Genomic DNA, 26928 nt, shown 5'->3' with positions numbered 1-26928 from the left:
TGTATGTCTCGTGTGTCACCCTGTCTCTACAAAAAAAAAAAAAAAAAGGTTAAAACTTAACCAGCTATGGTGGCTTGCACCTATAGTCTCAGCTGCAAGAGGATCACTTGAGCCCAGGAGCTTGAGGCTTCAGTGAGCTATGCTGGCTCCATGGCACCACTGCACCACTCCAGCCCGGGCAACAGAGTGTGACCCTGTCTCTTTACCAAATTGTTTTTTGCCTAAAACAGCTCTTTGTTTTTATATATTTGATATATGGAGCCAGTGTCTGACACTAATGGACCACAGCATCACTTGCTGCTTGAGACTTTCCCTGAAATGTGCTGAAATAGCAGCATAGAGGAGGGTGGTTCTATTTGATAAGTAGAAGGAGGAGGGCATGTATATGATTCATCTACAAGTTGCATCAGTTTATTTAGGTGCAAGTTTTAGAAAGAAGTCCCAAACACAGCCTGGTTTTATTCCACGTACGTGGAGAACTTCTGTGATTTTCGCATTCTTCAGCAGAATTGGGATATTGTGGCCTTTATTTTCTTTACATTTATTGCTAAAATCTTTTCTCAAGACTGTTAAGAGTGATTAAAATGGATGTGTAGCTTTAAAAAGAATCTTTTCTACTCATCTAAATTATTACATTTTTCCTTCTTCTTCCTCTACAGATTTTGCCTCTGACCATCCAAGGAAAAGCACACTCTTCCTGAGAAAATATCAAATGAGTGGTAAGACAATATGGTTTCTTCCTCCAAGCAAAAAACTACAAACTTTCTGTTTTGCGTATTACAGAACATATTTAGAGGAACTCAGATATTAGTTAAAAATGTTTCAACTTTTCATACATTTACTTGTCTTATTTTAATGTGTGACATAATTTCCTTTAGTTGTCACTGTTCATGGAAACATGGAGACTTCGTGTTTACACAATTGGTGACATTGTTATCAATGCAATTAATTGGCCACATGATTTAATATAGTAGTCATGGACTTAGGCCTTTTTCTTCATACGTCTTTGCCATTTTTCCCTTGCTCCAAAGAGTCCATTTTAATGATGAGTGATAGGATTTAGGCTACAGGTTGGATTTCACTTGAACAAATGAAAAGAATCCATTGTTCTAGATTGGATCTGTGATTTTGGCCTCCTTTTTACACAGTGCTCTAACCACATGAGCCTATCACATCCATGTTCATGCTACTCAGAACTTATTCATTCAAATGTAACGGAAATGTAAATATGGCCTGTGCCGTTTTCCAGGTTAGCCTTAGTGTGTGAAACTAGTGTAAATTTTCCACATCCTGCTTGTTTAAGGATGAGAATTAAAACTGTAGGAGTTTTCTGTATTCCTGCTTATTTTTTGTAACATTCTGCTAAATCTTACTTTATTTTCAAAAAAAGCCATACACCATGTTTTTTAGTTATTTTCAACAGCAAGAATACTATATATATATAATAACATCTGAAGTAACTATATATATATATATATATATATATAATAACATCTGAAGTAACGCAGCACAATAAAAAATGGGTTTCTCCCCTGCGTTTTCATAGTTTGTGTGGACTTTGCCTGTCTTGAGCTGGTAACTTCTGGTTAGGATTGTTATATTTCTCAGTTTCTTCCAGAACCATGGGCTTCTCACACATAGAGTGCATGGAAGTGGAAGAAAACCTACCCCATGTCCTCATCTCTTCAGCAGTGAGAAATGTGTGTCAGTGAGACCAGTTCAACTTCAAAGGAGGAGGCATTGTGGAGAACAAATTGTGGCCCAAGTCCCTCTCATAGCTTTTATTCTTTGGACCTGTGTTAGAACAAAATGATTTTGTGTGCTGAGGATACCATGTTCAATTATGTTAGACACTCATTTTAACATCTGAGTTTAAGAGAGGCTACTTTTCAGTTGTGTAAAGACCCATTTGTTTTTTCAGTAACATATTAGTAGATGACCGATAAGTCCTTTGGGATGCTTGCAGGGATTGTAGTGCATCTAGAGATTGGCTCCTGGCCAGAAATTGGTTCTTAGAGCTGTCAGCTCTATTAGATCCTGGTAATGAAAGTAAGCTATGTGTAAATGTAGAATCAGAAAACACTACAGCCTAGGGGTTGAGATATACAATAGGTAAATTTTTTATTAGCTAAATTTCTCATCTGTCCTGTATTTTGGCATTTGTATGAAGGAATACCTGAGACTGGATAATTTATAAAGAAAAGAGGCTTTATTGACTCACGGTTCTGCAGGCTGCACAGGAAGTGTGGTGCTGCATCTGCTTCTGGCAAGGGCTTCAAGAACCTAATAATCATGGTGGAAGGTGAAGTCACCTCTCACATGGTGAGAGAAGGAGCAAGAGAGAGTGAGAGGTGCCGCCTGCTTTTAAACAAGCAGGTCAGGCCAGGTGTGGTGGCTCATGTCCCTAACTCCAGCACTTTGGGAGGCTGAGGCAGGCAAATCACTTGAGGCCAGAGTCTGAGACCCGCCTTGGCCAACATAGTGAGACCCTGTCTCTACAAAAAATTTAAAAATTAGCCAGGTGTGATGGTGCGTGCTTGCAGCCCCAGCTACTCCGCAGGCTTAGGTGGGAGGATCAGTTGAGCCTAGGAGGTCAAGATTACAGTGAACCATAATCACGGCACTGTACTCCAGCCTGGGCATCAGAGTGAGACCCCGTCTCAGAACAACAACAACAAAAAGCCAAGAAGATTATGCATGAACTCAGAGCAGGAACTCACTCATTACCAGGGGGATGGTGCTAAGCCATTCATGAGGGATCTGCCCCTGTGATCCAAACACTTCCCCAGCTCCAACACTGGGCACTACATTTCAACATGAGATTTGCAGGGCACACACTTGGCTAATTTGTTTTGCCTTTCCTTATGTACGTGGGGATTCTTTCATATTTGTGTAATAAAATATCAGTTAGGTCAAAAAGTAAAACTATATTTTTAGATTTTACTTTACGAGATTCATCATGCCAGATTATTTAAATTATAAATTCTGTTGGTAAGAATTTTTAAAAACGGAATTTTATCTCATTTTATATAGTGATAATCAGATGATCAGCAACTACTTTTATCTATGCTATTTATACCGGAATTGATTAGTTATTTTTTCATTCTTAGTGCAAGAAGAGAGGAGGAGCTCTCACCTATATTATGTAAGTAAGCTTTTGAAAAATTAAGAAATTAATTGTTTGAATTAAAAGTCTATCTGTCATGATTCTTTAAATATTTAACAGGGAGCCAGTGCTGTCAGCATGATCCTTTTTTGATGGAATTTCTGAATTTCTTCTATTTTCCTAAGTATCGGATTTATGCAGGAAAGTCTTTAGCTTACTGTGTCCATTTTTAAAGGTATCTGACATTTAAGTTACACAATTTGGTTGTGATATAAATATCTGCCTTAAATATTTAATCTTTTGTATTCAAATAAAATTAAAAATAGCTAAGTCCACTTTCTTCAACACTTTCTGCTGACTTCCTGTCATAGCAGGTGAAAGCGTAGCTTCCTCACTCCACTGTGACCTTATTTCTCTCTGTTTCTTCCACCTGTAACACATTTTTAATTAAATCACTAATTGATATTTACATGATTATGGGTATGCACATATTCACTGCTGAGTCATATAGTATTCTGACTGTGCCTCCTCCTTGTACATCCTTCATTTTTTTCTCTTAAATATTTCTGAAATCTGAACACTTCTGTACTTCTACCAGATAACCCCCCCTTTTCCCAGCCCGTGATAGCTCATAAAGCCAAATGCGACCATTACCCCCCAGCTGGCCTCTTTGTTTTCATATCCTTCATTATTTTGTGTATGGAATTAATTTTCTGACTATGTTCCTTTGCCTCTTTTTTGACAGCTATTCTTCCCCACGTGTTGTAACATTTGTCACATGCCTAACATATGTTGCATGTTTTTTTCTTGGAGCAACTTTCCTTGGCCTTTGGTTATCCCCCTCCAGGATAGATTATGTTTCCCTAGGCTGTCCTGGGCCTGTTTTCCTGGGAGCCCTCTCTGAACTCTTCTGCGCCCACTCACGTTGGATCCCTGACTCCTAGACTGTGCATTGCCCTCTGCCTTGTGTTACTCCCCAGTGGTGCTGGAGCACAGTTTCCGAGGAAGGCTCATGGACACATATGTATAGAGATCTAGCCTCTCTCAAAACCCCTCCTTTGTTAAAGAGTATAAAATTCTAGAGTGAAAACTAAATTTCATGGCTCTGAAGACATTTCTCTATTGTGTTTTCATTATACTGTTCTTGAAATTATTGCCTTTGTGTGATGCATCATATGTAACCATTTTTTACATTTCTTGAGCTTTTTAGGATCTTCTCTATTCCTGGGATTCTGAAATTGTACAATACAGCTTCGTGGGGACCTTTTATTTTATGGCGGCCATTAAGCCTGCAGACTATCTCTTTTAGAGAATTTTCTTATTTTCTCTGTTTTATTATTATTATCTTAGTATTCTTATGATTCAGATGTTGGGCCTCTTAGACCAGTATTTCTGCATTGATCTTTAATTTATTCCCCTCCTATTTTCCAGTTTGTCTTTTATTCTGCTTCTTAGAGATTCTTTGACTTTCTGTGATAATCCTTCTATTGAATTTTTTTAATCTCCTTAAGTGTATTTTAAGATTTTTTTTTTAAAGTTTTGCTCCTGAATTTTTACTGGTCCCAAGACTTCCATTTTCCTGTTGTTTTGATCTCTCATTGAAGGCTTCTCTCCGATGTGTGGTGGTCTTAGGCTTTTTCTATTTGGAAGCAGGACCTTTGTTCACTAAGGGGTCTCATTGTGGGGATTTGGAGGTCAAGCCAGCTTTTCTTTTGGGGGACATCAGTGTATTATATGAGGGTTTGAGCGTATTTTCTTTACAATGGTTCAGTTCTCTTCCAAGAAGGGTCTCCCAATGTTCTGCCTGGGCAGTGCAAGCATGGCTGCTGGCTTTCTAGAAGCAGGGTTGAGAAGGAAGGTGGAGTTTCCCTTTGTGTGTGCAATTTAATCCTATTTCCTAGGTTTCAGCCCTAGTAGCTCTGAGCCCAGAAACCCTCAGGTATAATATATCCAGAGAATGCGCATACAGATTCCTTATAAGATGGGAGGGGAGGTGGCCTTGGGGCTCTAAGCACAGCTTTACAGTTGACCTTGCTGGCTTCTGTTGTATATTTCACCCTACCTTCCCAGGTACCCTGTGCTTCTGATTTTGGAGCCTGGGTTGGGTTCTTCAAAACAAAGAAGGTTGCTTGCTTCTGTCCAGGTCACTCCCTGTCAGCTCCAAAGTTGTGCTTCCATGGCGGTTGCCACTCCTCTATCTGCTTTTCACCTTGCAGCATTGACTCAGGATCATCTGCCATCAATCCTGTCTCCTGGTCCTGTGTATAATGTTTTATTTTATGACTAATACTAATGAGATTTCAGAAGGAAGAGAAAATAAATTTCTGGTCAATCCGTCATACTTAATCCAAATTTAGAACCCATATGTAAGTGTAAATCTAAGTTTAAATTCAACATAATTATGACATTAATTCAGACAATTTCTATTTATACCTCCAATAAGCATATTACACTTTTCCACTCAGGCCTTTGTGTAAGAATTCTATTCAAACTCCATACATGCCTTGTGGTCCCATTGCTGTGCAACATAGATGGAACTGTTTTTGTTAGCGCACAAAGTGTTAGAAATTTTTAAGTCAGCTGAAAGTCATTAATTATCTAAAAAGTAGCTGAAACATGTCTTATAAAAAAATGGGGAGAAAAAAGTGATCTTGAGAGTTGAGCATGGTAACTCACACCTGTGTCCCAGCACTTTGAGAGGCTGAGGCACGCAGATTACTTGAGGCCAGGAGTTCGAGAACAGCCTGGCCAAAATTAGCCTGGCATGATGGTGCTCACTTGTATTTCCAGCTACACAGGAGGCTGAGGCGGGAGAATTGGTTGAACTTGGGAGGCGGAGGTTGCAGTGAGCTGAGTTCAGGCCACTGCACTCCAGGGTGGGAAACAGAGCAAGACTTCCAAAAAAAAAAAAAAAAAAACCACAGACCAATATATGTTCCTTATATGAAATTTTAAATAGTGCAAAATGGGGACAGCTATCACCTAAAGCTGTACCAACTAGTCTATGTTTTGGTGCATCTTTTTTCTGTTCTTTTTAGTCTCATATATGGATTTTTCCTCAGAAACAACTTTTGTTATGGCGTAGTATTATGCTGTATCACCCCTAATAGTAGTGACTTTAAGGGATACCTTCTTTGACTTTGAATGAAAGTGTCTCAATGAGTCCATTTTCATTTTTCATGCTATATTTGTTTTTTGAGGCAATAATAGTATGTACATTGACAAACATACACTGTTAATGTAAAGTATATACGTTAATAGAATAGCTTAGGAGACATAAGAGTTTAGCTAGAGTTAAAACATTTCTGCCTTGAAGGAGAATTTGGTCTTTCAAATAGTAATATTGTTCAAAAACATCTGGGATTTTTGTTAAGTAGTAAGTGAATTTATAGTAAAAAGCATCTGAAACAAGCCAAATGTTGTTAAGAAAGTATGGATATTTGTGATTATTGGCTACAGGCAATTTTTAAATACTCTGTACTTTTATAAACTACCATTAGATCTTCTCCCTACCCTGTCTTTCACGTACTTGTGGGAGACCCTGATGGAAGAGTGTGATAACATGATGTAGACAAGCATATCCCAATAGGAGGAAGGAAGGCTCATCTGAGTGATTTTTTTAAAGCTACAGTAATTGGTATTTTGTGGTTTTAAATAATGCTGTTGATCTCTTCAACTATTTGGTGACTAGGATTTGGTTACTGCCATTATTTTTAAGAAAGAGCATTTTTCTTTCTTTTTAGACGAAGTCTTGTTCTGTCACGCAGGCTGGAATGCGGTGGCATGAGCTCAGCTCACTGCAACCTCCACCTCCCGGGTTCTAGCATTTCTCTGCCTCAGCCTCCTGAGTAGCTGGGATTACAGGCATGCGTGCCACCACACACAGCTAATTTTTGTATTTTTAGTAGAGACGGGGTTTTACCATCTTGGCCAGGCTGGTCTTGAACTCCAGATCTCATGATCCACCCGACTCAGCCTCCCAAAGTGCTGGGATTACCGGAGTGAGCCACCACGCCCGGCCAGGAAGAGCTTTTTTTTAAACACAGATGAGGCAGTTTCCATATTGACTGTTGCACTCCCGACAAATGAATAGATACTTTTAAAGTGTTTTAGAGATACTTTATTTTCTACAGGGCTCAAAAGGTTCACTGTCACCTCTCTGATAGCACTGCAGATAAATTTTCACCAATTTGTAACTGTAGGAAGATTTATCTTCCAAATTGTAACTGATTTAAATAACTTGTCAAGCATTTATTGAACTCCTGAATTTCTCCCACATTCTGTGCTCAGCAGCTGCGGTTAGGAGAGGAAGGGCCCTCCCTCCCCTGGAGAGGCTTACTTTCTCACCAGGGGGATGCTCTGCAGGCAGTTGCCATCATGTAACACACGGTGAATTAGACTGACATGTACACAAAACCGGAAATGTTTTGTGGTGTGGCTGCTGGCAGAGGGATCCCAGAAGGCAGAGGAGGTGAAGCTTGCTGGGACAAGGGGGAAAGAAATAGGTATTCCGGGCAGAGAGCAGCATGAGTGAAGCAGGACAGTGCCATGATGTGTGTGAAATAACTTACAGAATAAAATCAGTCAACTTTTGAAATGAATGTAAAGTATTCTCGGAAGTTCTCATTTGAGTAATGTAATAGCAGTCTTATGTAAACATGAAGTGAAAGTTAAATTCCCGAAGTTGTTTTCATCATCTGATTTCTAGATGTGAGAGAGTCTTAAAGCAGTAGTTTTTCTATCTTCCCCCAAGGAAACAGGCCCAGAGAGACCTATGGCCCCTCACTTGTTTGGTCACTGGGCCGCCCTGGCACACAGGGTCTCTGACTCTAAAACGCTGGTTCCATCACACTGTCTCTTGAATGAGTACACTTAGGATTAGTAACTTAGTGAATGTAGTATTAGGTCTTTACTTACTGCAATAAAAATGCCTCTTGTGCCAATATTATTTAATGTATGACATTTTGTTGTAGTTAGTGAATAACAAATAGAAAATCTCAGCTGCTTTTTACTGCATAATAAAAAACCATGAAATGTTATTTTAAACTTTTCCCATTATTTATAAAGGGAGTTCATAATAGAGGCTTGCCAGGTTTGATGATTGGTATCATAGCAAGGGCGGCATTTTATAACCCATTCCTCAAACATCATCTGCGGAAGTTAAGCGCCTCCAATGAGTTTCCCATAGAGCTGCTCACGACACCACACTCAGGCAGGTCACGGGGCATAAGAAATACCTTAATGCTTTATAGTTTGACATTTTGACTAAGGAAAAAAGCCCACACTTCTGCAGGTTCAGCCTATTGTGACATTTTTCTCTTATCTTCCTTCTCCTTCAGATACCTCCATGGCTTCTTGCTAGAAACTACAGCTCACGTTCGACCATATTGCTAGATAACAGCACAGTCAGCCAGCCTGATCTTAGACACGCACTAGAAAAGTGAGTACAACGAGGCTGCCAAGGGCTGAGTGACAGACCCCCGTATGCTAAAAGCATCCCGGCCATCCTCTGTCATTTCAGCCATTTGGTTGCCCTTTTCAGCAAGCCGTTTCAGAAATTGATGTCAATTATATATGGATTTCTGGGACCTAAATATGAATTTTCTGTTTCTCTTTTAACTTTAGATGCTGTGTGGTAGAAGGAAAAGCCAGATAGCAAATAAGCAATCCCAGAAAAAGCACATGCATTCATGTTATGATAGCGTTGAACCTAATGGGAAGGAGAGGTGCTTTTTATTGGATGTTTCTGGGAAAAATTATTAGTTCTTTATGGGCTACAGGCCTAAGATGATGGGTACTACTTTGGAAACTACTCTTGGATGAAGGAACAGCTTGTCCTCCAGTGGTACCATAGTGTATCTGCATTGAAATTTTCCCATCATGCATGAGCACTTCATAGGCCACAATCATAGACGCCTTTTCAAAACACCCTTGAATGATGGGTTCAAGTGTATTTAAAAAGTCACAACAAAGCCCAGTTCCATTGGAGGTGTCCAGGGAATATTATTAACATCTCCTTAGATTATGAGTGTTGATTTTTGGGAAAACGGTTTGAGAACTACTGCCTTAGCCTGTTAATGTCCTTATCCATAACTTAACTTTCCAGTCTATAAACATGACTAGCTTACAGGCTTTATTTTGTTTCTAATGTACTAGCTTTTTAAGCTAATTTGTCAGTAATTTCGACTTTGATTAAAATTGGGGGGTGGGGGGAGGGGGGAGGGATAGCTAATTTGTCAGTAATTTCCACTTTAATTAAAATTGGGGGTGGGGGGAGGGATGCTAAATGACGAGTGAATGGGTGCAGCACACCAACATGGCACATGGATACATATGTAACAAACCTGCACGTTGTGCACGTGTACCCTGAAACTTAAAGTACAATAATAAAAACAATGGTAAATTTATGATCATAATAATGTTACTTCCCTCTCTCATGTATAACAATTATTGAGATCAAATTCTGTTTCAGCAGGAACTGGACTCCACCTATGTCTAAAGCCCTGAGGTTTGGCCTCTATGGAGTCATCACCTAATGTTTGTATTCAGCCCTAAGTAAAAAGCCACTCTGTTTTGGCTAGAGTCCCTGGTTTCTTCTGATTTCAAAAGATTCTGATGTTTCAGTATGCAATTCAAAAGTAGTTTTTAAGCTTCACCTTGCTTAAACAAGTAGAGATTCTGCTTTTTCTTCCAGCATAGTCTAATTCTTATAAGTTTTTTTTAAATAGGATTTTTTTTCCTTTTTAGAGATGGGGTTTTCCTGTGTTGGCCAGGCTGGTTTCAAACTCCTGGGCTCAAGCAATCCACCCAGCTCCGCCTCCCAAAGTGCTATGATTACAGGCAGGAGCTACCACGCCCGGCCTAGAAGTTTGTTTTTGAAGTACAGTTAGTTTTAATTTGCTCTCAAATCTTAGAAGGGATCATTTGGTATATTTACTTTTGATGAAATGAAGGTTTATTGAGCAAATTAATACAGCAAATTGGCTTTTTGGAAAGATTTTGAAAAATGTTTTTCATGGTTAATAGTCCATTGTTCTCAAAGGGATGAGTGAGCCATATTAGAATCACATATACATGTTTCTTCAAAATATATGTCTGCAAACACATGCATCTTCCCAGCTCCACATTCCCTCCATCTCTGGGCACTCACAAGCCTTTTAGAAAAATGTTTAAGTACGTGAGGCATCATTATATGGATAAAAGCATCCCAGATGATTCTGACCTTAACCCTAACTCAGTCATTCCCAAACTTTGCTGCACATTGGAATCACCTGGGGAACTTTGCCAACAACCCTGATGCCCAAATCATACCCAATGCAAATTAAATCAGAATGTCTCCAGCTGGCAGTAAGGCTGTTTTTAAAGCTCCTTGGGTGATCCAGTGTGCAGCAAACATGGGGGCCACTGCTTCCTTTGCGTGGAGGATTGATGGTTCTCACGTATAAATTACACGTTTTCCCTGTCGTTTGCTCTCCTTTCTACCCATAGAGCCTTTCATCTGTGCAAATCATTTCTACGTATGTGTGCATATGCTTAAATTTAAACCGTACCATAGTGTTTCGTGAACACCTGCAGTTCACAGAAGCACTATGTGGAGACTTTGGGCATTAAATCAGTTTGAAGCCTTGGTTCTCTTATTTGTAAAATGGGTGGTTCATGGAGTGTCATGTAAGGTTCAGTGGTCTTTTCAGCATGTAACTTCAAATTCTGTGATTTTGAAATCAATTTGGAGATGAAACTGTTTGAGGCACTATGGAAATATCCATCTTAGATACTAATAATGTTCTAAGGCCTACTTTTTACAACTCAAATTTGCCTTCTCAAATTATTCTGAGCCTCATTTTAAATGCTGAGGGCAAATGGAAGCACAGAACTTATCCAAGAGAAGCCCCTGTTTGCTGCCACACAACATCTGAGGATGACTTAGGACCACAGTAACATACATCTGAAGAGTTGTATTTGTTCACTAATATTTTGTTTAAACGAATGTGGAAATAGCTGTCATGAACATTGTATGATGCGGTATGACACTGTGTGTTTAGTGCTGCTTATATCAGGATAGCTAAAAGTGTCATTAATTTTGTGTGCATTATGTTTACTAATTTTCTGCTAATAATTACGCATAGGTGATTTTAAATTACTTTATTTGGCATAAAGCACATTCATTATGTGCTTTTATGGAAATAATGACAAATGGGTGAGTAGGTGATGGTGAACTAAATCAGCTGAAATGCAGGGTTTAGCCACTTATAAAGCAAAACATTACTATATGGCCTAAATAGAAGCATATGTACACATAGATGTAAGTGACTTGCACAGGATGAAAGGTTCTATGGATAGAAGAGCAAATGACAGGGAAAATATGTAATTATTTATATATACTAACCATCAGCAGAAACGTCTTCTAACAGCATATTGCCTAGCATTTTGGTTCTCCTATTTTCACTATAAAGCCAGAGAGCTAAAACAAAAGAAGAGTGCTCATACAGTGCTGTTTTGAACAAGATGATTTCAGGGCCACTGAGAGGGTTCCCTCCTCCCCCTTTTAAAAACATATCTTCAGGCCAAACAAATGATAAAATCAGTTCTTACAAATACATTTTTCCCTCCACAGTGTGACTTTGGCAATATATTACAGCATAAAGCACAGGTGAGCTCTTTGAAAACCTGCCTTGTTACTCCAGCTCATCACTTTGTATAATAGGACACACGCTGTTAGGTCATAACTATAGACATAAGCTGTAGAGTGCTTATTTTACAGTATTAAAGTGAATCATTTGTGGGTTTTTGTAAGACTCTTTTACCTCTTAAATTATTGAGGGTCTCAAAGTGTATTTTTTAATGTCTTGTTTGCAATTTATTGTAAAGAAGAAAGAAAAAGATGAACTAGCCTCATGCAAATATATAGTAGAAAAAATGTGTATTTTTAAAGCTTTCAGGTAATTGTGGGTATTCTTTAGCCACACCAAAACTTCACAAGTGCTGATTTATTAAAGTAGTTATAATGGGATTGTACATATCAATGAATTCATTCCACTAATACTCACTGATCTTTCTTGTACAATAAATGGATCTTTCCCCTTACCGGCTTTTATAATATTATGCATTGGCTATTTGGAAAATATTAACTCATGTTAATCTCTAGTGTCAAAAACTCACTTTCATTAGTATCACCATGATTATAAAAATATCTTCAAATATTGAGATGCTGTCAAGCTCACAGTAGTAGATATGAGTTTTCCAAGTCCTGATTTTAGCTTGAAAGCGTTAGCTTTATTATACACAACAAATACTTGTTATTTTCCTTGAAATGCCAGACTCACTTGACTTCTTTTGGAGAATGATAGTCAGTCATACTTTCAGATAGAAATGGTGTTCTGTGAAAAATTGGCTTGTTCAGCTCACAATTAAATCACAAGTGCTTTTCTTTAACATGACCATACTTCAGTATGCAGAAGTGCTTTATGTGAACTTCCTAGTTAGAATACTAAAAAGAGATTTCAGGATTTAATAACACCATGAATTTGTACTGTTTCATCAAGGACATTCTTAAGTGAAGCTGGCTACTTTAACAAAAACTGCAAGGGACAGTGAAGAGTGGAATGAATACTAGTATAATTTGGTACTACAGCCTTTATTCATACTGAGCAACCAGCAGTTTTACCCACTTTTGCTTTTATGCAATCATTACAAGTGTTGAACAGTGAGAAAGCAAGCAATGTCTTAATACTTTTAGAAAGTAATAAATTATTCTTATGTTTCATTTTCAATCAGTTTGTCAGGTTGAATTAGTATTCTTATAAGAACATTTAGGGCCATAGGTGGTGGTTGACACCTGTAATCCCAGCACTTGGGGAGGCCAAGGTGGGAGAATTACTTGGGACCAGGAGTTTGAGACTAGCCTGAGTAATGTGGCAAGACCCCATCTATACCAAAAAAGAATTAAAAATTAGCTGAGCATGGTGGTGTGCACATTTCATCCCAGCTACTTGGGAGGCTGAGGCAGGAGGATCGCTTGAGCCCAGGAGTCAAGCCTGCAGTGAGCCATGTTTGTACCACTGTGCTCCATCCTGGGTGAAAGAAAAAAACCCTGTCTCAAAAAAAAAAAAAAAGTTGTGACATCACGGGCCTTCTAGGGAATCTCAGGGGTCCACAAACCACATTTGAAGAACCACTGGTTTCCTAAGTGAGCACACAGTGTGTTAGTTTTTTAAAGTCCATTAAAGACTGGCCTCTTTTAAAATAAAAAGGCAATTAAGTTTGTAACTCAAACTACTTAAACAAATATGATAGATGTATATACTACAGGAAGATTGGGGAAATCTGAATCTCATTCACATTTATTAAAAGTTCTAAAAACTTTTTTGGTAACCACCACTGCTTCATAAATTGTTCTTGTGTTCCAGCATGAGGTCAGAGGAGTGAAAATAGATATAATTTATTACCATTGACTGTTAGTGTGGGGTCAATATTTAAAGGCAAGTCTGGCTCATCAATGTAGAAAAGACTTCACAGTTCAGGACATTATGTGCTGAAGAAAAAGAGGTCAAGAAACCCTCTGAAGGCCAGGATCCGGGAGAAAAATTTGCAAAAACTGTTTTGGTGAACAAATTTTAGCAAAGCAAACAAGGTGTATCTCCCTCCACCCTCCATGCCCTACTCCCAGCAGGTACTTTACTAAGATGTTAACAATTCCCGAATTAATTTCATAAATGCACGTTCTTATTTTATAGATCTGCAAATAGATCTCTGGCTATTTTGGAAGAGCCAATACATCCACTTTCAGTAAGTGTCACTTTCTTTGAGGTTCTATTTTTGTCTCATAGAGTTGTACTTAGTTGATGCTGAAGTCAAAATCACCCACCTTTAAGCCTTCCCTCTGTTGTGTCTAATCATCTTATATAAGGAGTGTTGTCCAGTGGGCATGCTGGAGTACGAGCTGACTTGCAGCTCGGTTTAATTCGTGCACTAAGGGGAGTAAATATACCATCCAAATAACAAAATGTGTCATTTAAAAAAATAAGTTTCTATAGCACCAAACACTATAAATATTTGTAAATAGTCCTGACAAATATGCACAATCTCTGTGAATAGAACTAGAAAACAATTTAAATTTAAATCCGCTTAAATGCTATAAAAAGTTAAAAACTTCCTTCTTCACATATGATAGCCACGGGGCTACCATAGGGCCTATGTTGGCAGAAAACCAAAAATATTTTAAGGTCCTGCTGTTTGTATTTTTAAAATTAAAAGACATTTATCCCATCAGAATTGTTGTAAGGGACACGTGGGCACAAATGTGAACATTGCCATCTTAAGAGTTCTTAAAAAGTTTTCTTGAGTGGATATTTATGTTGCCTTTTTCCTTCTTTCAGGAAGAGAAGGCTCCAGGGAAATCCTTCGAGCATGATCCCAAATGCAACTGTATTTTCAGATATTTCCGTACTCTTTTTCAACTCATGAAACTAACAGCTCCATATGCAATTGTAGCTTTGGTAAGATATTTCTTATCTATAAAGCATCTTTAACAACTGGTCTCCTACACAGGGTATGGCCGTGTTTCTAACTAAAAGTAGATTCCTGGAATTATCATCAGATCTTTTAAGAGAAACCTGTGCAAGCAAAGTAAATACACATATTTGAATTTAATCTTCATTATGGTTTAAAATGATGCCATTGCTTTTTTTTATCACAGAATAATTGCTATTAAAGGCAGCAGGAGAGATTTCTGGTTTCTCCTTCAACAGATTCCAATGTAGATCTCAGCTGAGTCCCAGGCCATATTCCCTGGGCACTTCTGATGCATGCTGTGACTGGGAGCTGCTGCTCTGAATGCTTTGTTGTTCCTGCTGCCCTTTTGTGCCTGCTCCATAAATTGCCCAGGAATGTGGTACCAGTAAGACTTGGACACAGGCTTTGCTAGATAGCCTGCTAAGCCGCAGCTGTGTCCTTACCTCTACATCATTCTCACAGAATCACTGTGGTGAGACTCATTCTGAATAGGAAGTCCTCTTGAGATGGCTGGGATTGGTTTACCCCTCCCTACACTGACCTGTAGAGGAATGTCAACCACACAGCCAGGAGAGAAAAGATACTTAGAGCAGTACCCTCTCCGTTAGCATCTGGCTAGAGCTTAGAAAAGAAGGCTTTTGCTGGGCACCTGCATAGAAACCCCTCCGTGGGCACTGGATGAGACGCAGGCCTCTTCATGGAGCTGCAGGCCGTTTGGAATGCTCAGCACCTGCTGGCAGGAAGCAGGAGTGGAACTTCCAGCTGGAGAGAGAGAGAGAGAGAGCTGATGCTGGGGGGAAAGCTGGATTGGAAGAAGGGGGTGTTCACTGTAGACAGGCTAAATTTGGTGTTCCTGTAAGATAGCAGAGTGGCCGTGTGCAGTCAATATTTGGATCATTGAGACTGCAGCATGAATCTGAACTAGAAATAAGGAATGAAGACTAAGAGCACCTGCTCAAGGCTGGGCACAGTGGCTCACACCTGGAATCCCAGCACCTTGGGAGGCTGAGGAAGGCAGATCACCTGAGGTAGATGGATCACCTGAGGTCAGGAGTTCAAGAGCAGCCTGGCCAACCAACATGCTGAAACCCTGTCTACTAAAAAATACAAAAAATTAGCTGGGTGTGGTGGTGGGCACCTGTAATCCCAGCTATTCAGGAGGCTGAGGCAGGAGAATCGCTCGAACCCGGGAGACGGAGGTTGCAGTAAGCTGAGATCGCACCCCTGCTCTCCAGCCTGGGCAACGGGAGCGAAACTCTGTCTCAAAGAAACAAATGCAGAGAAAGTGTTTAGAATGAAAGCAGAGAAGCCAGGCATGGTGGAACACACCTATAGTCCCATCTACTCAGGAGGCCGAGGCAGGAGAATCCCTTGAGATCAGGAGTTTCTGTCCGGCCTGCGCAGCATTGCAAGTCCCCATCTCTAAAAAGGAAAAGAAAAGGAGGACAGAAGATAGCTCTGTAAGGACTACCAGCATGTAAGGGACAAGCCTCCAGTAAAGTGGCTAGAGTGGGAGGAGGAAGAGCAGGAGAGGATAATAAAAGAAGAACAAAGGATAGGAAAGGCTGTGGTCACAGTGCTAAATGTTGCAAGAAGTTGTCTGTTCCATAAACACCCCCTGGATGCCGACCCCGTCCCACTCTTCTAAGTGCTGGGGAAGAGAAGAGGACAGGTTGAACACAGTCCTTGTCTTTATGAGCTTATGTTGTAATGAGGAAAGCATTTTTTTTAGGTTATGGAAAATAGCAAAACGATAAAGCAGGATAAAGACAGAGTGACGGGAGGGGCTCACTATTTCAGAAAGGATGATCAGTAAGAGCCTCTCTAGAGAGGTCACATTTGAACAGTGACCTGACTATAAAGCGAGGACGATAAGGAGTGCTGGCATGACAGGCAGTGGGATGAGTGCAAGGACTGAGACAGGAACACATTTCATGTGTGTTCAAGGAACAAACAGCAGGGCCCCGTGTGGTGAGAGGAATGAAGGAAAGAACAGAAGAGATGAGGCCGCACAGGCAGTGCCACAGCTCCCAGAGCCCTTTGGCTTGCAGGCCATAAGAAGGAGTTCAACCAGTTTGATGGGGACGCTCAGTTGAGCAGGGGAGTGCAGTGTTCTTAAGAGGTTATGGCGACTGCTTTGGGGAAAGCAGACCACAGTTGGGAGGAAGGTTGGGGCAGAGAAGAGGAACAAGAAGCAACTAGGGTGATATAGGTGAGCCATTACCCATGGTGGCTCAGAATCTGAAGCAGGCAGCCTACCCGTGAAGGCAGGCATAGAGGGATTGCACACAGATTGGAACAGGGTAACTCACACGTAAGTATTAGTCCCCAGGAGCTAGGCCAATGGCCATTCCCTGGACAAGATTAAGGCCAGCTTGGGGAGTGGAGCCTTAGGGTGAAGGACTCTGGTTTGTAGGCGTCAAGACTCCGGGGACCTTGGCAAGAGGAGTCTCGGCAAGTGATGGGGGTGGGTGAGGTGGGTTAATGAGAGATGGGAGGTGAGGAGCTGGCAACAGGGCCTGATGCTGTAAGCAAATGAGAGGATGCACCTGGGGAGCTGTGGGGAGCAGGATGGGAACAGGAAACACATTTGTATTGGGGGAAATCTCTGGCAGAGAGGGAGAAAGTCTTCAAGAAGTGGTGATTTGGAGAAAAGTATTCTATAAATGTGGGATGGGATCCACCGTGCTGACAGAAGAGTTGGTGTTAAAAAAGGAGATTTCTCACTGACCCAGGAGGGCAAGTGGCATCAGTGAGTGTCAGCAGCTCCAGCTTACCAGTAAAGGTGACAGGAAGTTGAGGGCTCACCAATGCTGTTTAAGTGCTCTCTAATGAATGCTGTGGAGTTGAACCCAGGGAGGGAGGGTCATTCCTAGGATACTCGATAGTGCAGAGTTAGGGTTTCAGGGAGCAGAATCTCTCATAAGAACATATCACGTTTCACAGCCATTTGAGTTTGAAAACACGGTTGAGTTTGGAGAACATTGCCAGATCTGAGCCACCGATTTATCACCTTTGGACGATAAATTAACTCTCTTAAAATGAACTGTTCTCCTTTGGTCTTGATACAAAGACTTCAAGTAGCATAGAGACATACTCTTCTGCAGAGCACCCTCTGGGGTGGCAACGCCTCACAGCTCACCTCTGTAACCTTCACTCAGCTGGTCCCTCACCCAGTTCTTTATAGGATAGAGATTGGAAAGATAGAAAATGCTTTCTGAGATTGTCTCACCATCTGCTTGGCAGGTTGAGAGGAACCCCAGGGATACAGAGGCCGACAGCTCTCTGTACCTAAAAACCAACCGAATTGACTGAATGCAGATACTGTAGGACAAGAAACGAGTTTTCATGAAGTGATTGTGGAGACATGGAAAATAGGGGCTGTGAGCAGGACCCTCCTTTCACACACATGCGTTCCTTAACACGGCACTGAATATGGAGATTATTTCTGAGCCACAGAGACCTGCACTTGTCATGCTGTCTGCATGGCAGGCATTGGGAAGTGCTCTTGACCAGCAGTTCCTCAGCTGGTGTCCCAAGAGTGGGTTAGTTATTGTGAAAAGGAGAAGACAGCAGTGTTCTCAGTATCACTTGGGCGTTACATTTTCAAGCATGGCACACCTGTAAAATTCCTACCTGCCAGCCAGGTGTGACGCCGCACACGGACGGCACTGGAGTGTTTCCTGAACAACCTTAATCCGCACTGGGCCTGAGTTTGTGCTGCCTTTCATGAGTGTGAAGGTGCTAATGGTGCCTCTCTTCATGCCCACGGGGATGTCCAGTCATCCCTGTGACCGAAATTGGGCTGGAAATGTCTATGGGCAGAGTAGGCTGCAGAGGTATCTCAGTATGACTGTGATTTGGCCTCTTGCTTTGAGCAAAGTCTCTGCAGAGCATAAGAATAAAAGGCACTTCCTTTCTGGTCAAAACCAGAAGAAATCTTTCATTCTTAAATGTTCGTATCACCACACTTAAACTGAACTGAAATCAAAGAGCAGCGCTCTATTTTGCAGGTGTACATTGAACGACTTCTAACTAATGCTAACATCGATCTTTGTCCTACTAATTGGAAAAAGATTGTCCTTGGAGCCGTGCTTCTTGCCTCCAAGGTTTGGAGAAATGGTGGTCTGTGGAGTGTGGATGACAGCCAGAATCCCAAGGACATTGCAGTTGAGAACATGTGAGTTTGTAAGGTTTTGGCGAACAGTGTAACCAATTTCCATACCTCATTTGCTCTCCAAGTTAACATTGTAAAAAATATCTTTATAGGTTTCATTGTGCAGATAAAGGAAATAGGCATAAGACAACAGACTTCTCTCTATCCAGCTTTAGCGTAACAGTTTATATTTTCCGGCATTCATGGGTAGGTCTTGATGTGTTATTGTTGTAATAACCTCCTGGATAAACTGAAAAGTATTTTTCTGATTGTTTTTTGGCAACCCTCTTACAAGTGTCCTATGAGAATGGCACAGTACAATAAATATCTTTATAGGTTTTTAGAAGCTATCTGCCAGTTTCAGTCCCTTTTTAAAGGGCGAACATCTGGCCTTTGAAATAATTGGCCACACTGTTAAGGTCTTAAGGATTCTGGACTGTGGAGAAGTTTTAGCTTCAACCTAAGTCCCCCATTGTGTAGTTGCTTTTGCTGGTCCTTTCCTCCCCCTTTTATCTGAAGATCTTTTTTTATAGGAACCTTGAGATATGAAGTTAAATAGCCATAGATTCCTGTGCCCTGGCCCCTCCCCACTGGGAGTGTTGCGTGTGTTTGGAAATCAGCCTGATGAGTTAGAACCTCCAACGTTCGCCTGTGGTGTGAAAAGCATTTCTGGGGCATCTCCCCATGCCCACCACACTCACAAGGCTCCCTGGGTACTCAGACATCCGCGGCAGCACTCTGGGATCTGGAGTTGCCCATGACAGTGCAAGGAGCCTTGCAGAGGCATGGGGTTCCTCCCAGATGCACCAACACCACACAGCTTCACCAGGACTCCCTTCCAATCCGGCCTCATGACTGCTGTGAAGGGATGGGCCCTGGAGCTGGCAGGCACGGTGAGCAGGGAGGTGTTTCCAGCAGAGCCTTCCTGGGTGCCCGCTGGACAGTGAGGACAGCTGTGCAGGCTGCATCTGTGCAAGACAAGGGAGCAGCTCTTGTTCACATTGAGCAGCAGCCGCCCATCAAGATCATTCCAGGCAGTGGCACAAGTTAGTTTTGTGACCTTTGTCCATGACTCCAGATAATACTATCATTCTGAATCACCTCAGTGTATGTCTGCAATTGAAGACACAGTGTCTATTGTAGATATACCTCAGTGTATATCTACATTTAAAAATGACCCCTTTGCTGCTGTGCTCAGTGGCTCATGCCTGTTATCCCAGCACTTCAGGAGGCTGAGGCGAGTGGATCGCTTGAGCTCAGGAGTTGAAGACCTGCTGAGTAACACAGCGAACCCCGTCTGTACAAATTTTTTTTAAAAAGTTATCTGGGCATGGTGGCAGGCAACTGTAGTAATCCCAGCTACCTGGGAGTCTGAGGTGGGAGAATTGCCCGAGCCTGGGAAGTTGAGGCTGTAGTGAACTGTGATCACATCACTGCACACCAGCCCTGGGTGATGGAGCCAGACCCTGTCTCGAAAACAAAAACAAAAATCTATTTTTGCCACCACTTTGCTAACAGTATAAACCAAGTGATCGTGGTGGTATTCCTGGTAGCCATTTTAGCAAAGAGTGTGACCGCAAATGAATCTGAAACTAACGGAAGTGCTTTGGACGTTGCAAACACTAAAGTGGCGTTGATCATACTCATCCATTTGAAAACTGGTCCCTTGAAGGAAGCAAGGTTTGTGACTGCCTGACTTCTCCTTGCCTGCTGCCTAGCCAGAGCTGATTTATTAAGACAGGGGAATTGCAATAGAGAAAGATTTAGTTCATGCAGAGGCAGCTGTACGGGAGACCAGTTTTACTATTACTCAAATTAGCCTCTCCAAAAACTCTGGGATGGTTTTTAAAGAATAATTTGGTGAGTAGGGGGTCAGAAAGTGGAGAGTGCTGTTGGTCACATCAGAGATAGAATCAGAGAGCGTTGAAGCTGTCCACCTGCACTGAGTTGGCTTCTGGGTGGGGGCCACAAAACCAGATGAGCCAAGGTTGTTGATTGGAGTGGTGCCTCCTGATCCCAGTACAGGGCCTGCAAAATATCTCAAGCACTGATCTTAGGTTTTACAATAGTGATGTTATTCCCAGGAGCAATATGGGGGAGGTTCAGACTCTTGCAGACTTCAGCTGCATGACTCCTAAACCATAATTTCTAATCTTGTGGCTAATTTGTTAGTCCTGGAAAGGCAGTCCAGTCCCCAGGCAGGAAGCAGGTTTCTTCTGGGAAAGGGCTGCTACCGTCTTTGTTTCAAAGTTAAACCATAAATTAAGTTCATCCCAAAGTTAGTTTGGCCTCTGCCTAGGAATCAACAGGGACAGCTTGGAGGTTAGAAGTTAATTCAATAATTCAAGTTATATATATATATATAATTCAAATATATATATATATATATAGTTAAATTTCTATAGACTTACCGACATGTGAACAGAAAATTAATTTTGGAAGTAGGTTCAGCTGGGTTTTAAGTTCAGCAAATTAGATCACCACATCTTGGCTCGTGGTCTAACTGTCCCCCTTACAGGAGAATATCAAGCATTTGTTGACTTAGCCACTGGGTAAAATATTAAAAACTTTCAATAAAATATTAAAAACTTTCAAACCAAGAAACCAAATGTATTGTTCAGATACTGCTCATTTTTAAGCAATTAACTCATTACAGAGGTTACTCTGAAAACAGCCAGATTTACTCTGTGTACCTATTAATTTAGCCTTGGTGAGGGCGGCTGGATGAGCATGTGGCAGAGGACAGCTCCCAGCCCTTTCGTCTCCCACTGTATTCAACTCCCCCAAATCCCGTTCTGGCCAGGGGTGACAGATGCTGAGCACTTCAGGGTTGCATTCCCAACTCAGGAGCAAGACTGCGTGTATAAGGCCAGGGCCCTACTGGAAATCACATCATAAAATGGGTTTAGTCTAGCCAAAATGTCTCTCCTTGATTTTTCTGCCTTTCAAACTTTAAAGAATATCCTTGCCCTGTCATAGTGGCAGTTTCAACTCTTCATAACACTAAGGTGAGCAGAAACTTCCAGTATGCCCCCTTGACATAGCCTTGCGGGCTGGAGCGGAGGGAAGGGGATTCTTTTTGCCATGGAATGTAGCTTGCTTATAAGTATTTATTTGGGATGAATCCTTCTTGTAGCCTTAGAGTTTTTCCTCCTCTGAGATAATACGGTGGCTCTCCATGGGTCCATCTGTTGCCGTGGTGATGCGCCCAGTCCTCCTGTTGGTGCTTCTCTACTTCAGTTAGCCCCTTCCTGTTATCGTCCTGGTAAAAATGCCTGGAGGTCCTTCAGAGCTAATAAATGGCATCCATCATTCCCGTCATGTGATTGCTCTTGCGGGGCTTGTGAGTGAGCATGGAGTTTGAGTTGTGCAGCTGCCCTAAGGGAACTCTGAAGAATGAGCCCCGAGTCCACAGCAGGAGTGCAGAAGAGGCTTCCACCTTTCCCTCATCCCAAACTTGGGGTGCTGGGATGCAGAAGAGACCCCAAGCAGCTGTGTCTTGTTTGGACATTAGTGTAGGAACCTGACCAGGCAGCCTTTATTTGTTTCAAAACAGAATTTAGAGCATCCTAGTAGCTCAGAATGGTATTTTTAAAGATAACCCACTTGACTAGAATTGTCCTATGTTGGTTTTATTGTGTTTCTCCTCCTCTAGGGGCAAGATGGAGAAGTGTTTCTTAGAGCTACTTGAGTTTAATATTCATGTATCTGCCAGTGTCTATGTAAAATATTACTTCGATCTGCATGCCTTGGCATATGGCCATGACCTGTATTTTCTATTTGGTTCTCTTCACAAAGATAAAGCACAGAAACTGGAGGTAAGGATGTGAAGTCACTTAGTGGAATTTTCCATCGGCCACAAAAGCCAACATCTGTTACAAAATCATATTAAGTAGTGATTAGGAAAATGAAAGCCTTAAAATTAACAGACCAAAGAGCTTATTTCTTTGGCATCATATTTCTTTTTTTTTTTTTTTTTTTTTGAGACGGAGTCTCGCTCTGTCACCCAGGCTGGAGTGCAGTGGCGCGATCTTGGCTCACTGCAAGCTCCGCCTCCCGGGTTCACGCCATTCTCCTGCCTCAGCCTCTCCGAGTAGCTGGGACTACAGGCGCCCGCCACCACGCCCGGCTAATTTTTTGTATTTTTAGTAGAGACGGGGTTTCACTGTGGTCTCGATCTCCTGACCTCGGGATCCGCCCGCCTCGGCCTCCCAAAGTGCTGGGATTACAAGCGTGAGCCACCGCGCCCGGCCTTGGCATCATATTTCTTATCTGTTACAGTTTATAGAAGGATCCATATTCTTAATTAATTAATTAATTTTTTGTTTTTTGAGACAGAGTTTAGCTCTTGTTGCCCAGGCTGGAGTGCAATGGTGTGATCTTGGCTCATGGCAACTCCCACCTCCTGGGTTCAAGCAATTCTCCTTCCTCAGCCGCCTGAGTAGCTGGGATTACAGGCACGTGCCACCACACCCAGCTAATTTTGTATTTTTAGTAGAGATGGAGTTTCTCCATGTTGGTCAGGCTGGTCTTGAACTCCCGACCTCAAGAGATCCACCCTCCTCGGCCTCCCAAAGTGCTGGGATTATAGGTGTGAGCCACAGCCAATGATCCTCCATATACTTTTTTTTTTTCTGAGATGGAGTTTCACTCTTGTTGCCCAGGCTGGAGTGCAATGGCACGATCTTGGCCCACTGCAACCTCTGCCTCCCGTGTTCAAGCAATTCTTCTGCCTCAACCTCCCGAGTAGCTGGGATTACAGGCATGCGCCACCATGCCCGGCTAATTTTATATTTTTAGTAGAGACGGGGTTTCGCCATGTTGGTCAGGCTGGTCTCGAACTCCTGACCTCAGGTGATCCTCCCACCTTGGCCTCCCAAAGTGCTGGACTTACAGGCATGAGCCACCGTGCCAGCCAGTGATCCATATTCTTAAAAAATTTTTGATATTCTTTCTGCTATGACCATAATTCAGAATATTTTTAATTACATTTAATCTGATTTTAATGGGTTTTGTTTTTAACCTCTATCCATTCAGACAACAATACGTGAATAAATGCAATTGTATTCCTGATTATATCTATATACACAATGCACTTACCACTCTTGACTGTCTTTTACTTACACAGTTTGGAAGTTTATGTCATTGTCTACTGTATATAACACAGTGCAGTCCCATGAGTTTATTAGACAAAGCAGTAGTGGCTGAGAAACTTGTACTTAGACTGCATAAGGTGCCAGTGTTTCAAGTACTGTCTGTAGGAAGGACATGGGTTTTTAATGAAAATGGTAACTTTCATGGGGCAACGTAAGATTTCTGGCTTATGACTCTTGGTGGGTATACAGGAAAATTACAACTGAAATAGACATATAAAATTGGCACTTTTTCTGGTATCTTCGTGGTACTTTAGAATAATACGTTTTTCTACCACAATGTGCAAGTAAAGTAGCACCTTATGCTGCTTCAGTCATTAGGCTTCTTGGATGTTCCAAAATAGCCCAGCACACACCTGTCTCATTAAAATTTGCTTTGAGTACGTAGTAACTAATAAAGATAGGGTAGAATTTGAATCGCTGAGTAAATTGATTTTCTGGCACAAGTGCATGTTTATTATGTTGAAGGAACAGGTGCACAGGTAACAGATGATATTGTTGTTAGGATCTTGTCACAATACTCTTGAAATCTTATTTTATTTTGTATGTAACTGTATCATTAAGCGATGAGCCCAATTTTACAATAACTTAATAAGTAAGTTCCTCTTGGCTCTGGCAATCTATTCATAGCCCTTAAAGGAGAACACCTTAGTGAATGGGCAGGGAGTAGCATCCTCAGAACCTGGCCCTGTAAACCTCAGCCAAAGCAGCTGCAAAGGAACCATCTAAAGGAATCTGTATGTGTGGCTTGTCATCAGCGGTGCCTTTTAAAAAATGCTGGAGCCCGGCCGGGTGCGGTGGCTCACACCTGTAATTCCAGCACTTTGGGAGGCCAAGGCGGGTGGGTCACGAGGTCAGGAGATTGAGACCATCCTAGCTAACACGGTGAAACCCCATCTCTACTAAAAATACAAAAAATCAGCTGGGTGCAGTGGTGGGTGACTGTAGTCCCAACTACTCGGGAGGCTGAGGCAGGAGAATGGCGTGAACTCAGGAGTCGGAGCTTGCAGTGAGTGGAGATCGCGCCACTGCCTCCAGCCTGGCGACAGAGTGAGACTCCGTCTCAAAAAAAAAATAAATAAATAAGTTGGAGCCCTTTTTTAAATTATACGTGTTTTCTCTTTGATTTACTTTCCTAGGCTGTCACGGCCATGTGAATACAAAGACTTGCATCGAGATGCCGCTGCAATGAAAAGGGCTGTCAGCATGAACTTCATTGGTATTCGGTGCTCTAATGCCATCTTATCTTAAAGAAATTAGCCTTAAAAGACCCTGAGCTTCTCAACTGTAAAGAGTAGAAAATATCACTTCTGCTGAAAGAAACAACAAAATTAGGATTTTCTTTTTTTTCTTTGTTTTGTTATTTGTTTTGTAAATTGCTTTTGTTGTTGTTGTTGTTAGTGTTTAGGATTTTCATCGAGAGGAAGCATCTTCCAGTCAGCCACATTGTGGAACTGGATGATGGTGGTATGAACAGTGGGTGCCAGGTGCTTCCTGCCCTTCCTCTTCCACTGGGTCCAGATGGCATTCCTAGGGCACCACCTTGAACAACTCTTGGGGAGAAGCAGTGTCACAGGGACACAGCACATCCCAGCTCAGAGTCCACAGTCACCCACAGTCTCAAGCAGGTGCCAGTCGTGTCCACAGTCACCCACAGTCCCTAGCAGGTGACAGTAGTCTGAACTGAGCTAGAGCTCAAAAAACTTTAGAATTGGCTCCAGATTTGTGAGAGCACCTGGGTTTGGTTCTCTGTCCACTGAGGCACTGAATACATGATGGCCCAAAACTCACCAATGGCTGGGAGAGAGTGGCATCGGGGCAAGGCTGTCATTACTCCAAGCACCAGGGTGGCTCAGGCCTGCACATCTAGTCTTTGGAGGGAATCTGTGCATGTGAAATGAGGCCCCTACGCCATGGTTCTAAAGGAAGAGATGAAATCAGCTCATCTTCCCCCAGGCTGATAATGGTCACACCACCTAGGGAAGCAGTAGAAGACCTGGCCTTGGGATTGTTAGGGGAGCTACAGAAGTGAAAACTGAATTTACCCAGTTCCGGGAAAACAACAAAGGAGGAACATCTGGGTTCAAAACATTATCAGAAGATCATTTTCCCAGCTAATCTTGCCCTGGTGCATTGTATGGTCTCGGCACTTGTCAACAAAACAAAAGCCTCTCAATAATTCTAACACAGGGTCACACCACAACTCACATTTTCCAGTGCACCTCAGTGGTTCAAGAGATTGCTGGTGCTGCCTGCACCTGTCAGTCTGTTCACATATGGAGAGGAGCAGCGGTTCTCACAGGAGCCACTTCTGCATCCTGAGGAAGTTTGCCCACACAGTTCTGGTTGTAATAACTGGTGGCACCCACTGACATGCAATCAACAATGGGACTCCTATGGTGCACAGGACTGCCCCCCTTCTCAATCAAGAAAGAATTTTCTGGCATCCAAAATAGAAGACGCTGAGGATCAACTGCCCCAGAGTCTACAAGGGAAACACTTTCTGAGACTTTCTTTTTTCTTACAAGACCAGATTCCCACCAATGTGAGACGTTGGATCAAGTTTTTGTGCAAGGGTGGATGTGGGGGGCAGAATCCTAAGATGCCGTTATTATCTCTGCTGTCTTTTGTTACACCCTGAATCTTTCCTTGGGTATGGCCAGGCCTGTGCCTTGTTCTAGACATTCGAATATGGCAAAGTGAGGGAGTGGCTTTCTAGGAGTTACCTTTCCTTTTATCAGGAACAATAGGAATCCCTATTTTCTTTCTTGCTTTTATTTTCACAGTGCAGTGGTTTGGAATATCCCACGTTGATTTGTGATTTCCTCCTCCAACCATAATCTATGGCCCTTTATATGTAACTGAATATTTTCATGTATTGATATTTTGTGTCTGAAGATAAAATATTAGACTAAACATGTTAAAACATTTCATGCAAAACTTCAGTGGTTGTAGAGTCTACTCTTTGGTGAATACACAAATTTATCTATTTTATATATTAA

General features: G+C 41.8%; 1 protein-coding gene across 1 annotated transcript in view; it reads left to right on the top strand.

Annotated features, from left to right (window-relative positions):
* The window catches only part of LOC116464208 (putative cyclin-Y-like protein 3), a 26246-nt gene extending 1066 nt beyond the window's left edge, over positions 1-25180 (top strand). The window contains exons 2-10 of the mRNA XM_032147500.2: positions 660-719; positions 3111-3145; positions 8446-8546; positions 11721-11756; positions 13840-13891; positions 14482-14601; positions 18631-18797; positions 22429-22591; positions 25066-25180. Of these exons, the coding sequence (XP_032003391.2) occupies positions 660-719; positions 3111-3145; positions 8446-8546; positions 11721-11756; positions 13840-13891; positions 14482-14601; positions 18631-18797; positions 22429-22591; positions 25066-25083 (752 nt within the window). The 3' untranslated portion in view covers positions 25084-25180. The remainder of the gene's footprint in view (positions 1-659; positions 720-3110; positions 3146-8445; positions 8547-11720; positions 11757-13839; positions 13892-14481; positions 14602-18630; positions 18798-22428; positions 22592-25065) is intronic.
* Positions 25181-26928: the final 1748 nt, after the last annotated feature.

This window comes from Hylobates moloch, unplaced genomic scaffold (genome assembly GCF_009828535.3).
Source record: "Hylobates moloch isolate HMO894 unplaced genomic scaffold, HMol_V3 SCAFFOLD_281, whole genome shotgun sequence".
NCBI lineage: Eukaryota > Metazoa > Chordata > Mammalia > Primates > Hylobatidae > Hylobates > Hylobates moloch.
Note: the sequence above shows the minus strand (reverse complement) of the source record. Positions and strands in the feature narration are given on the sequence as shown.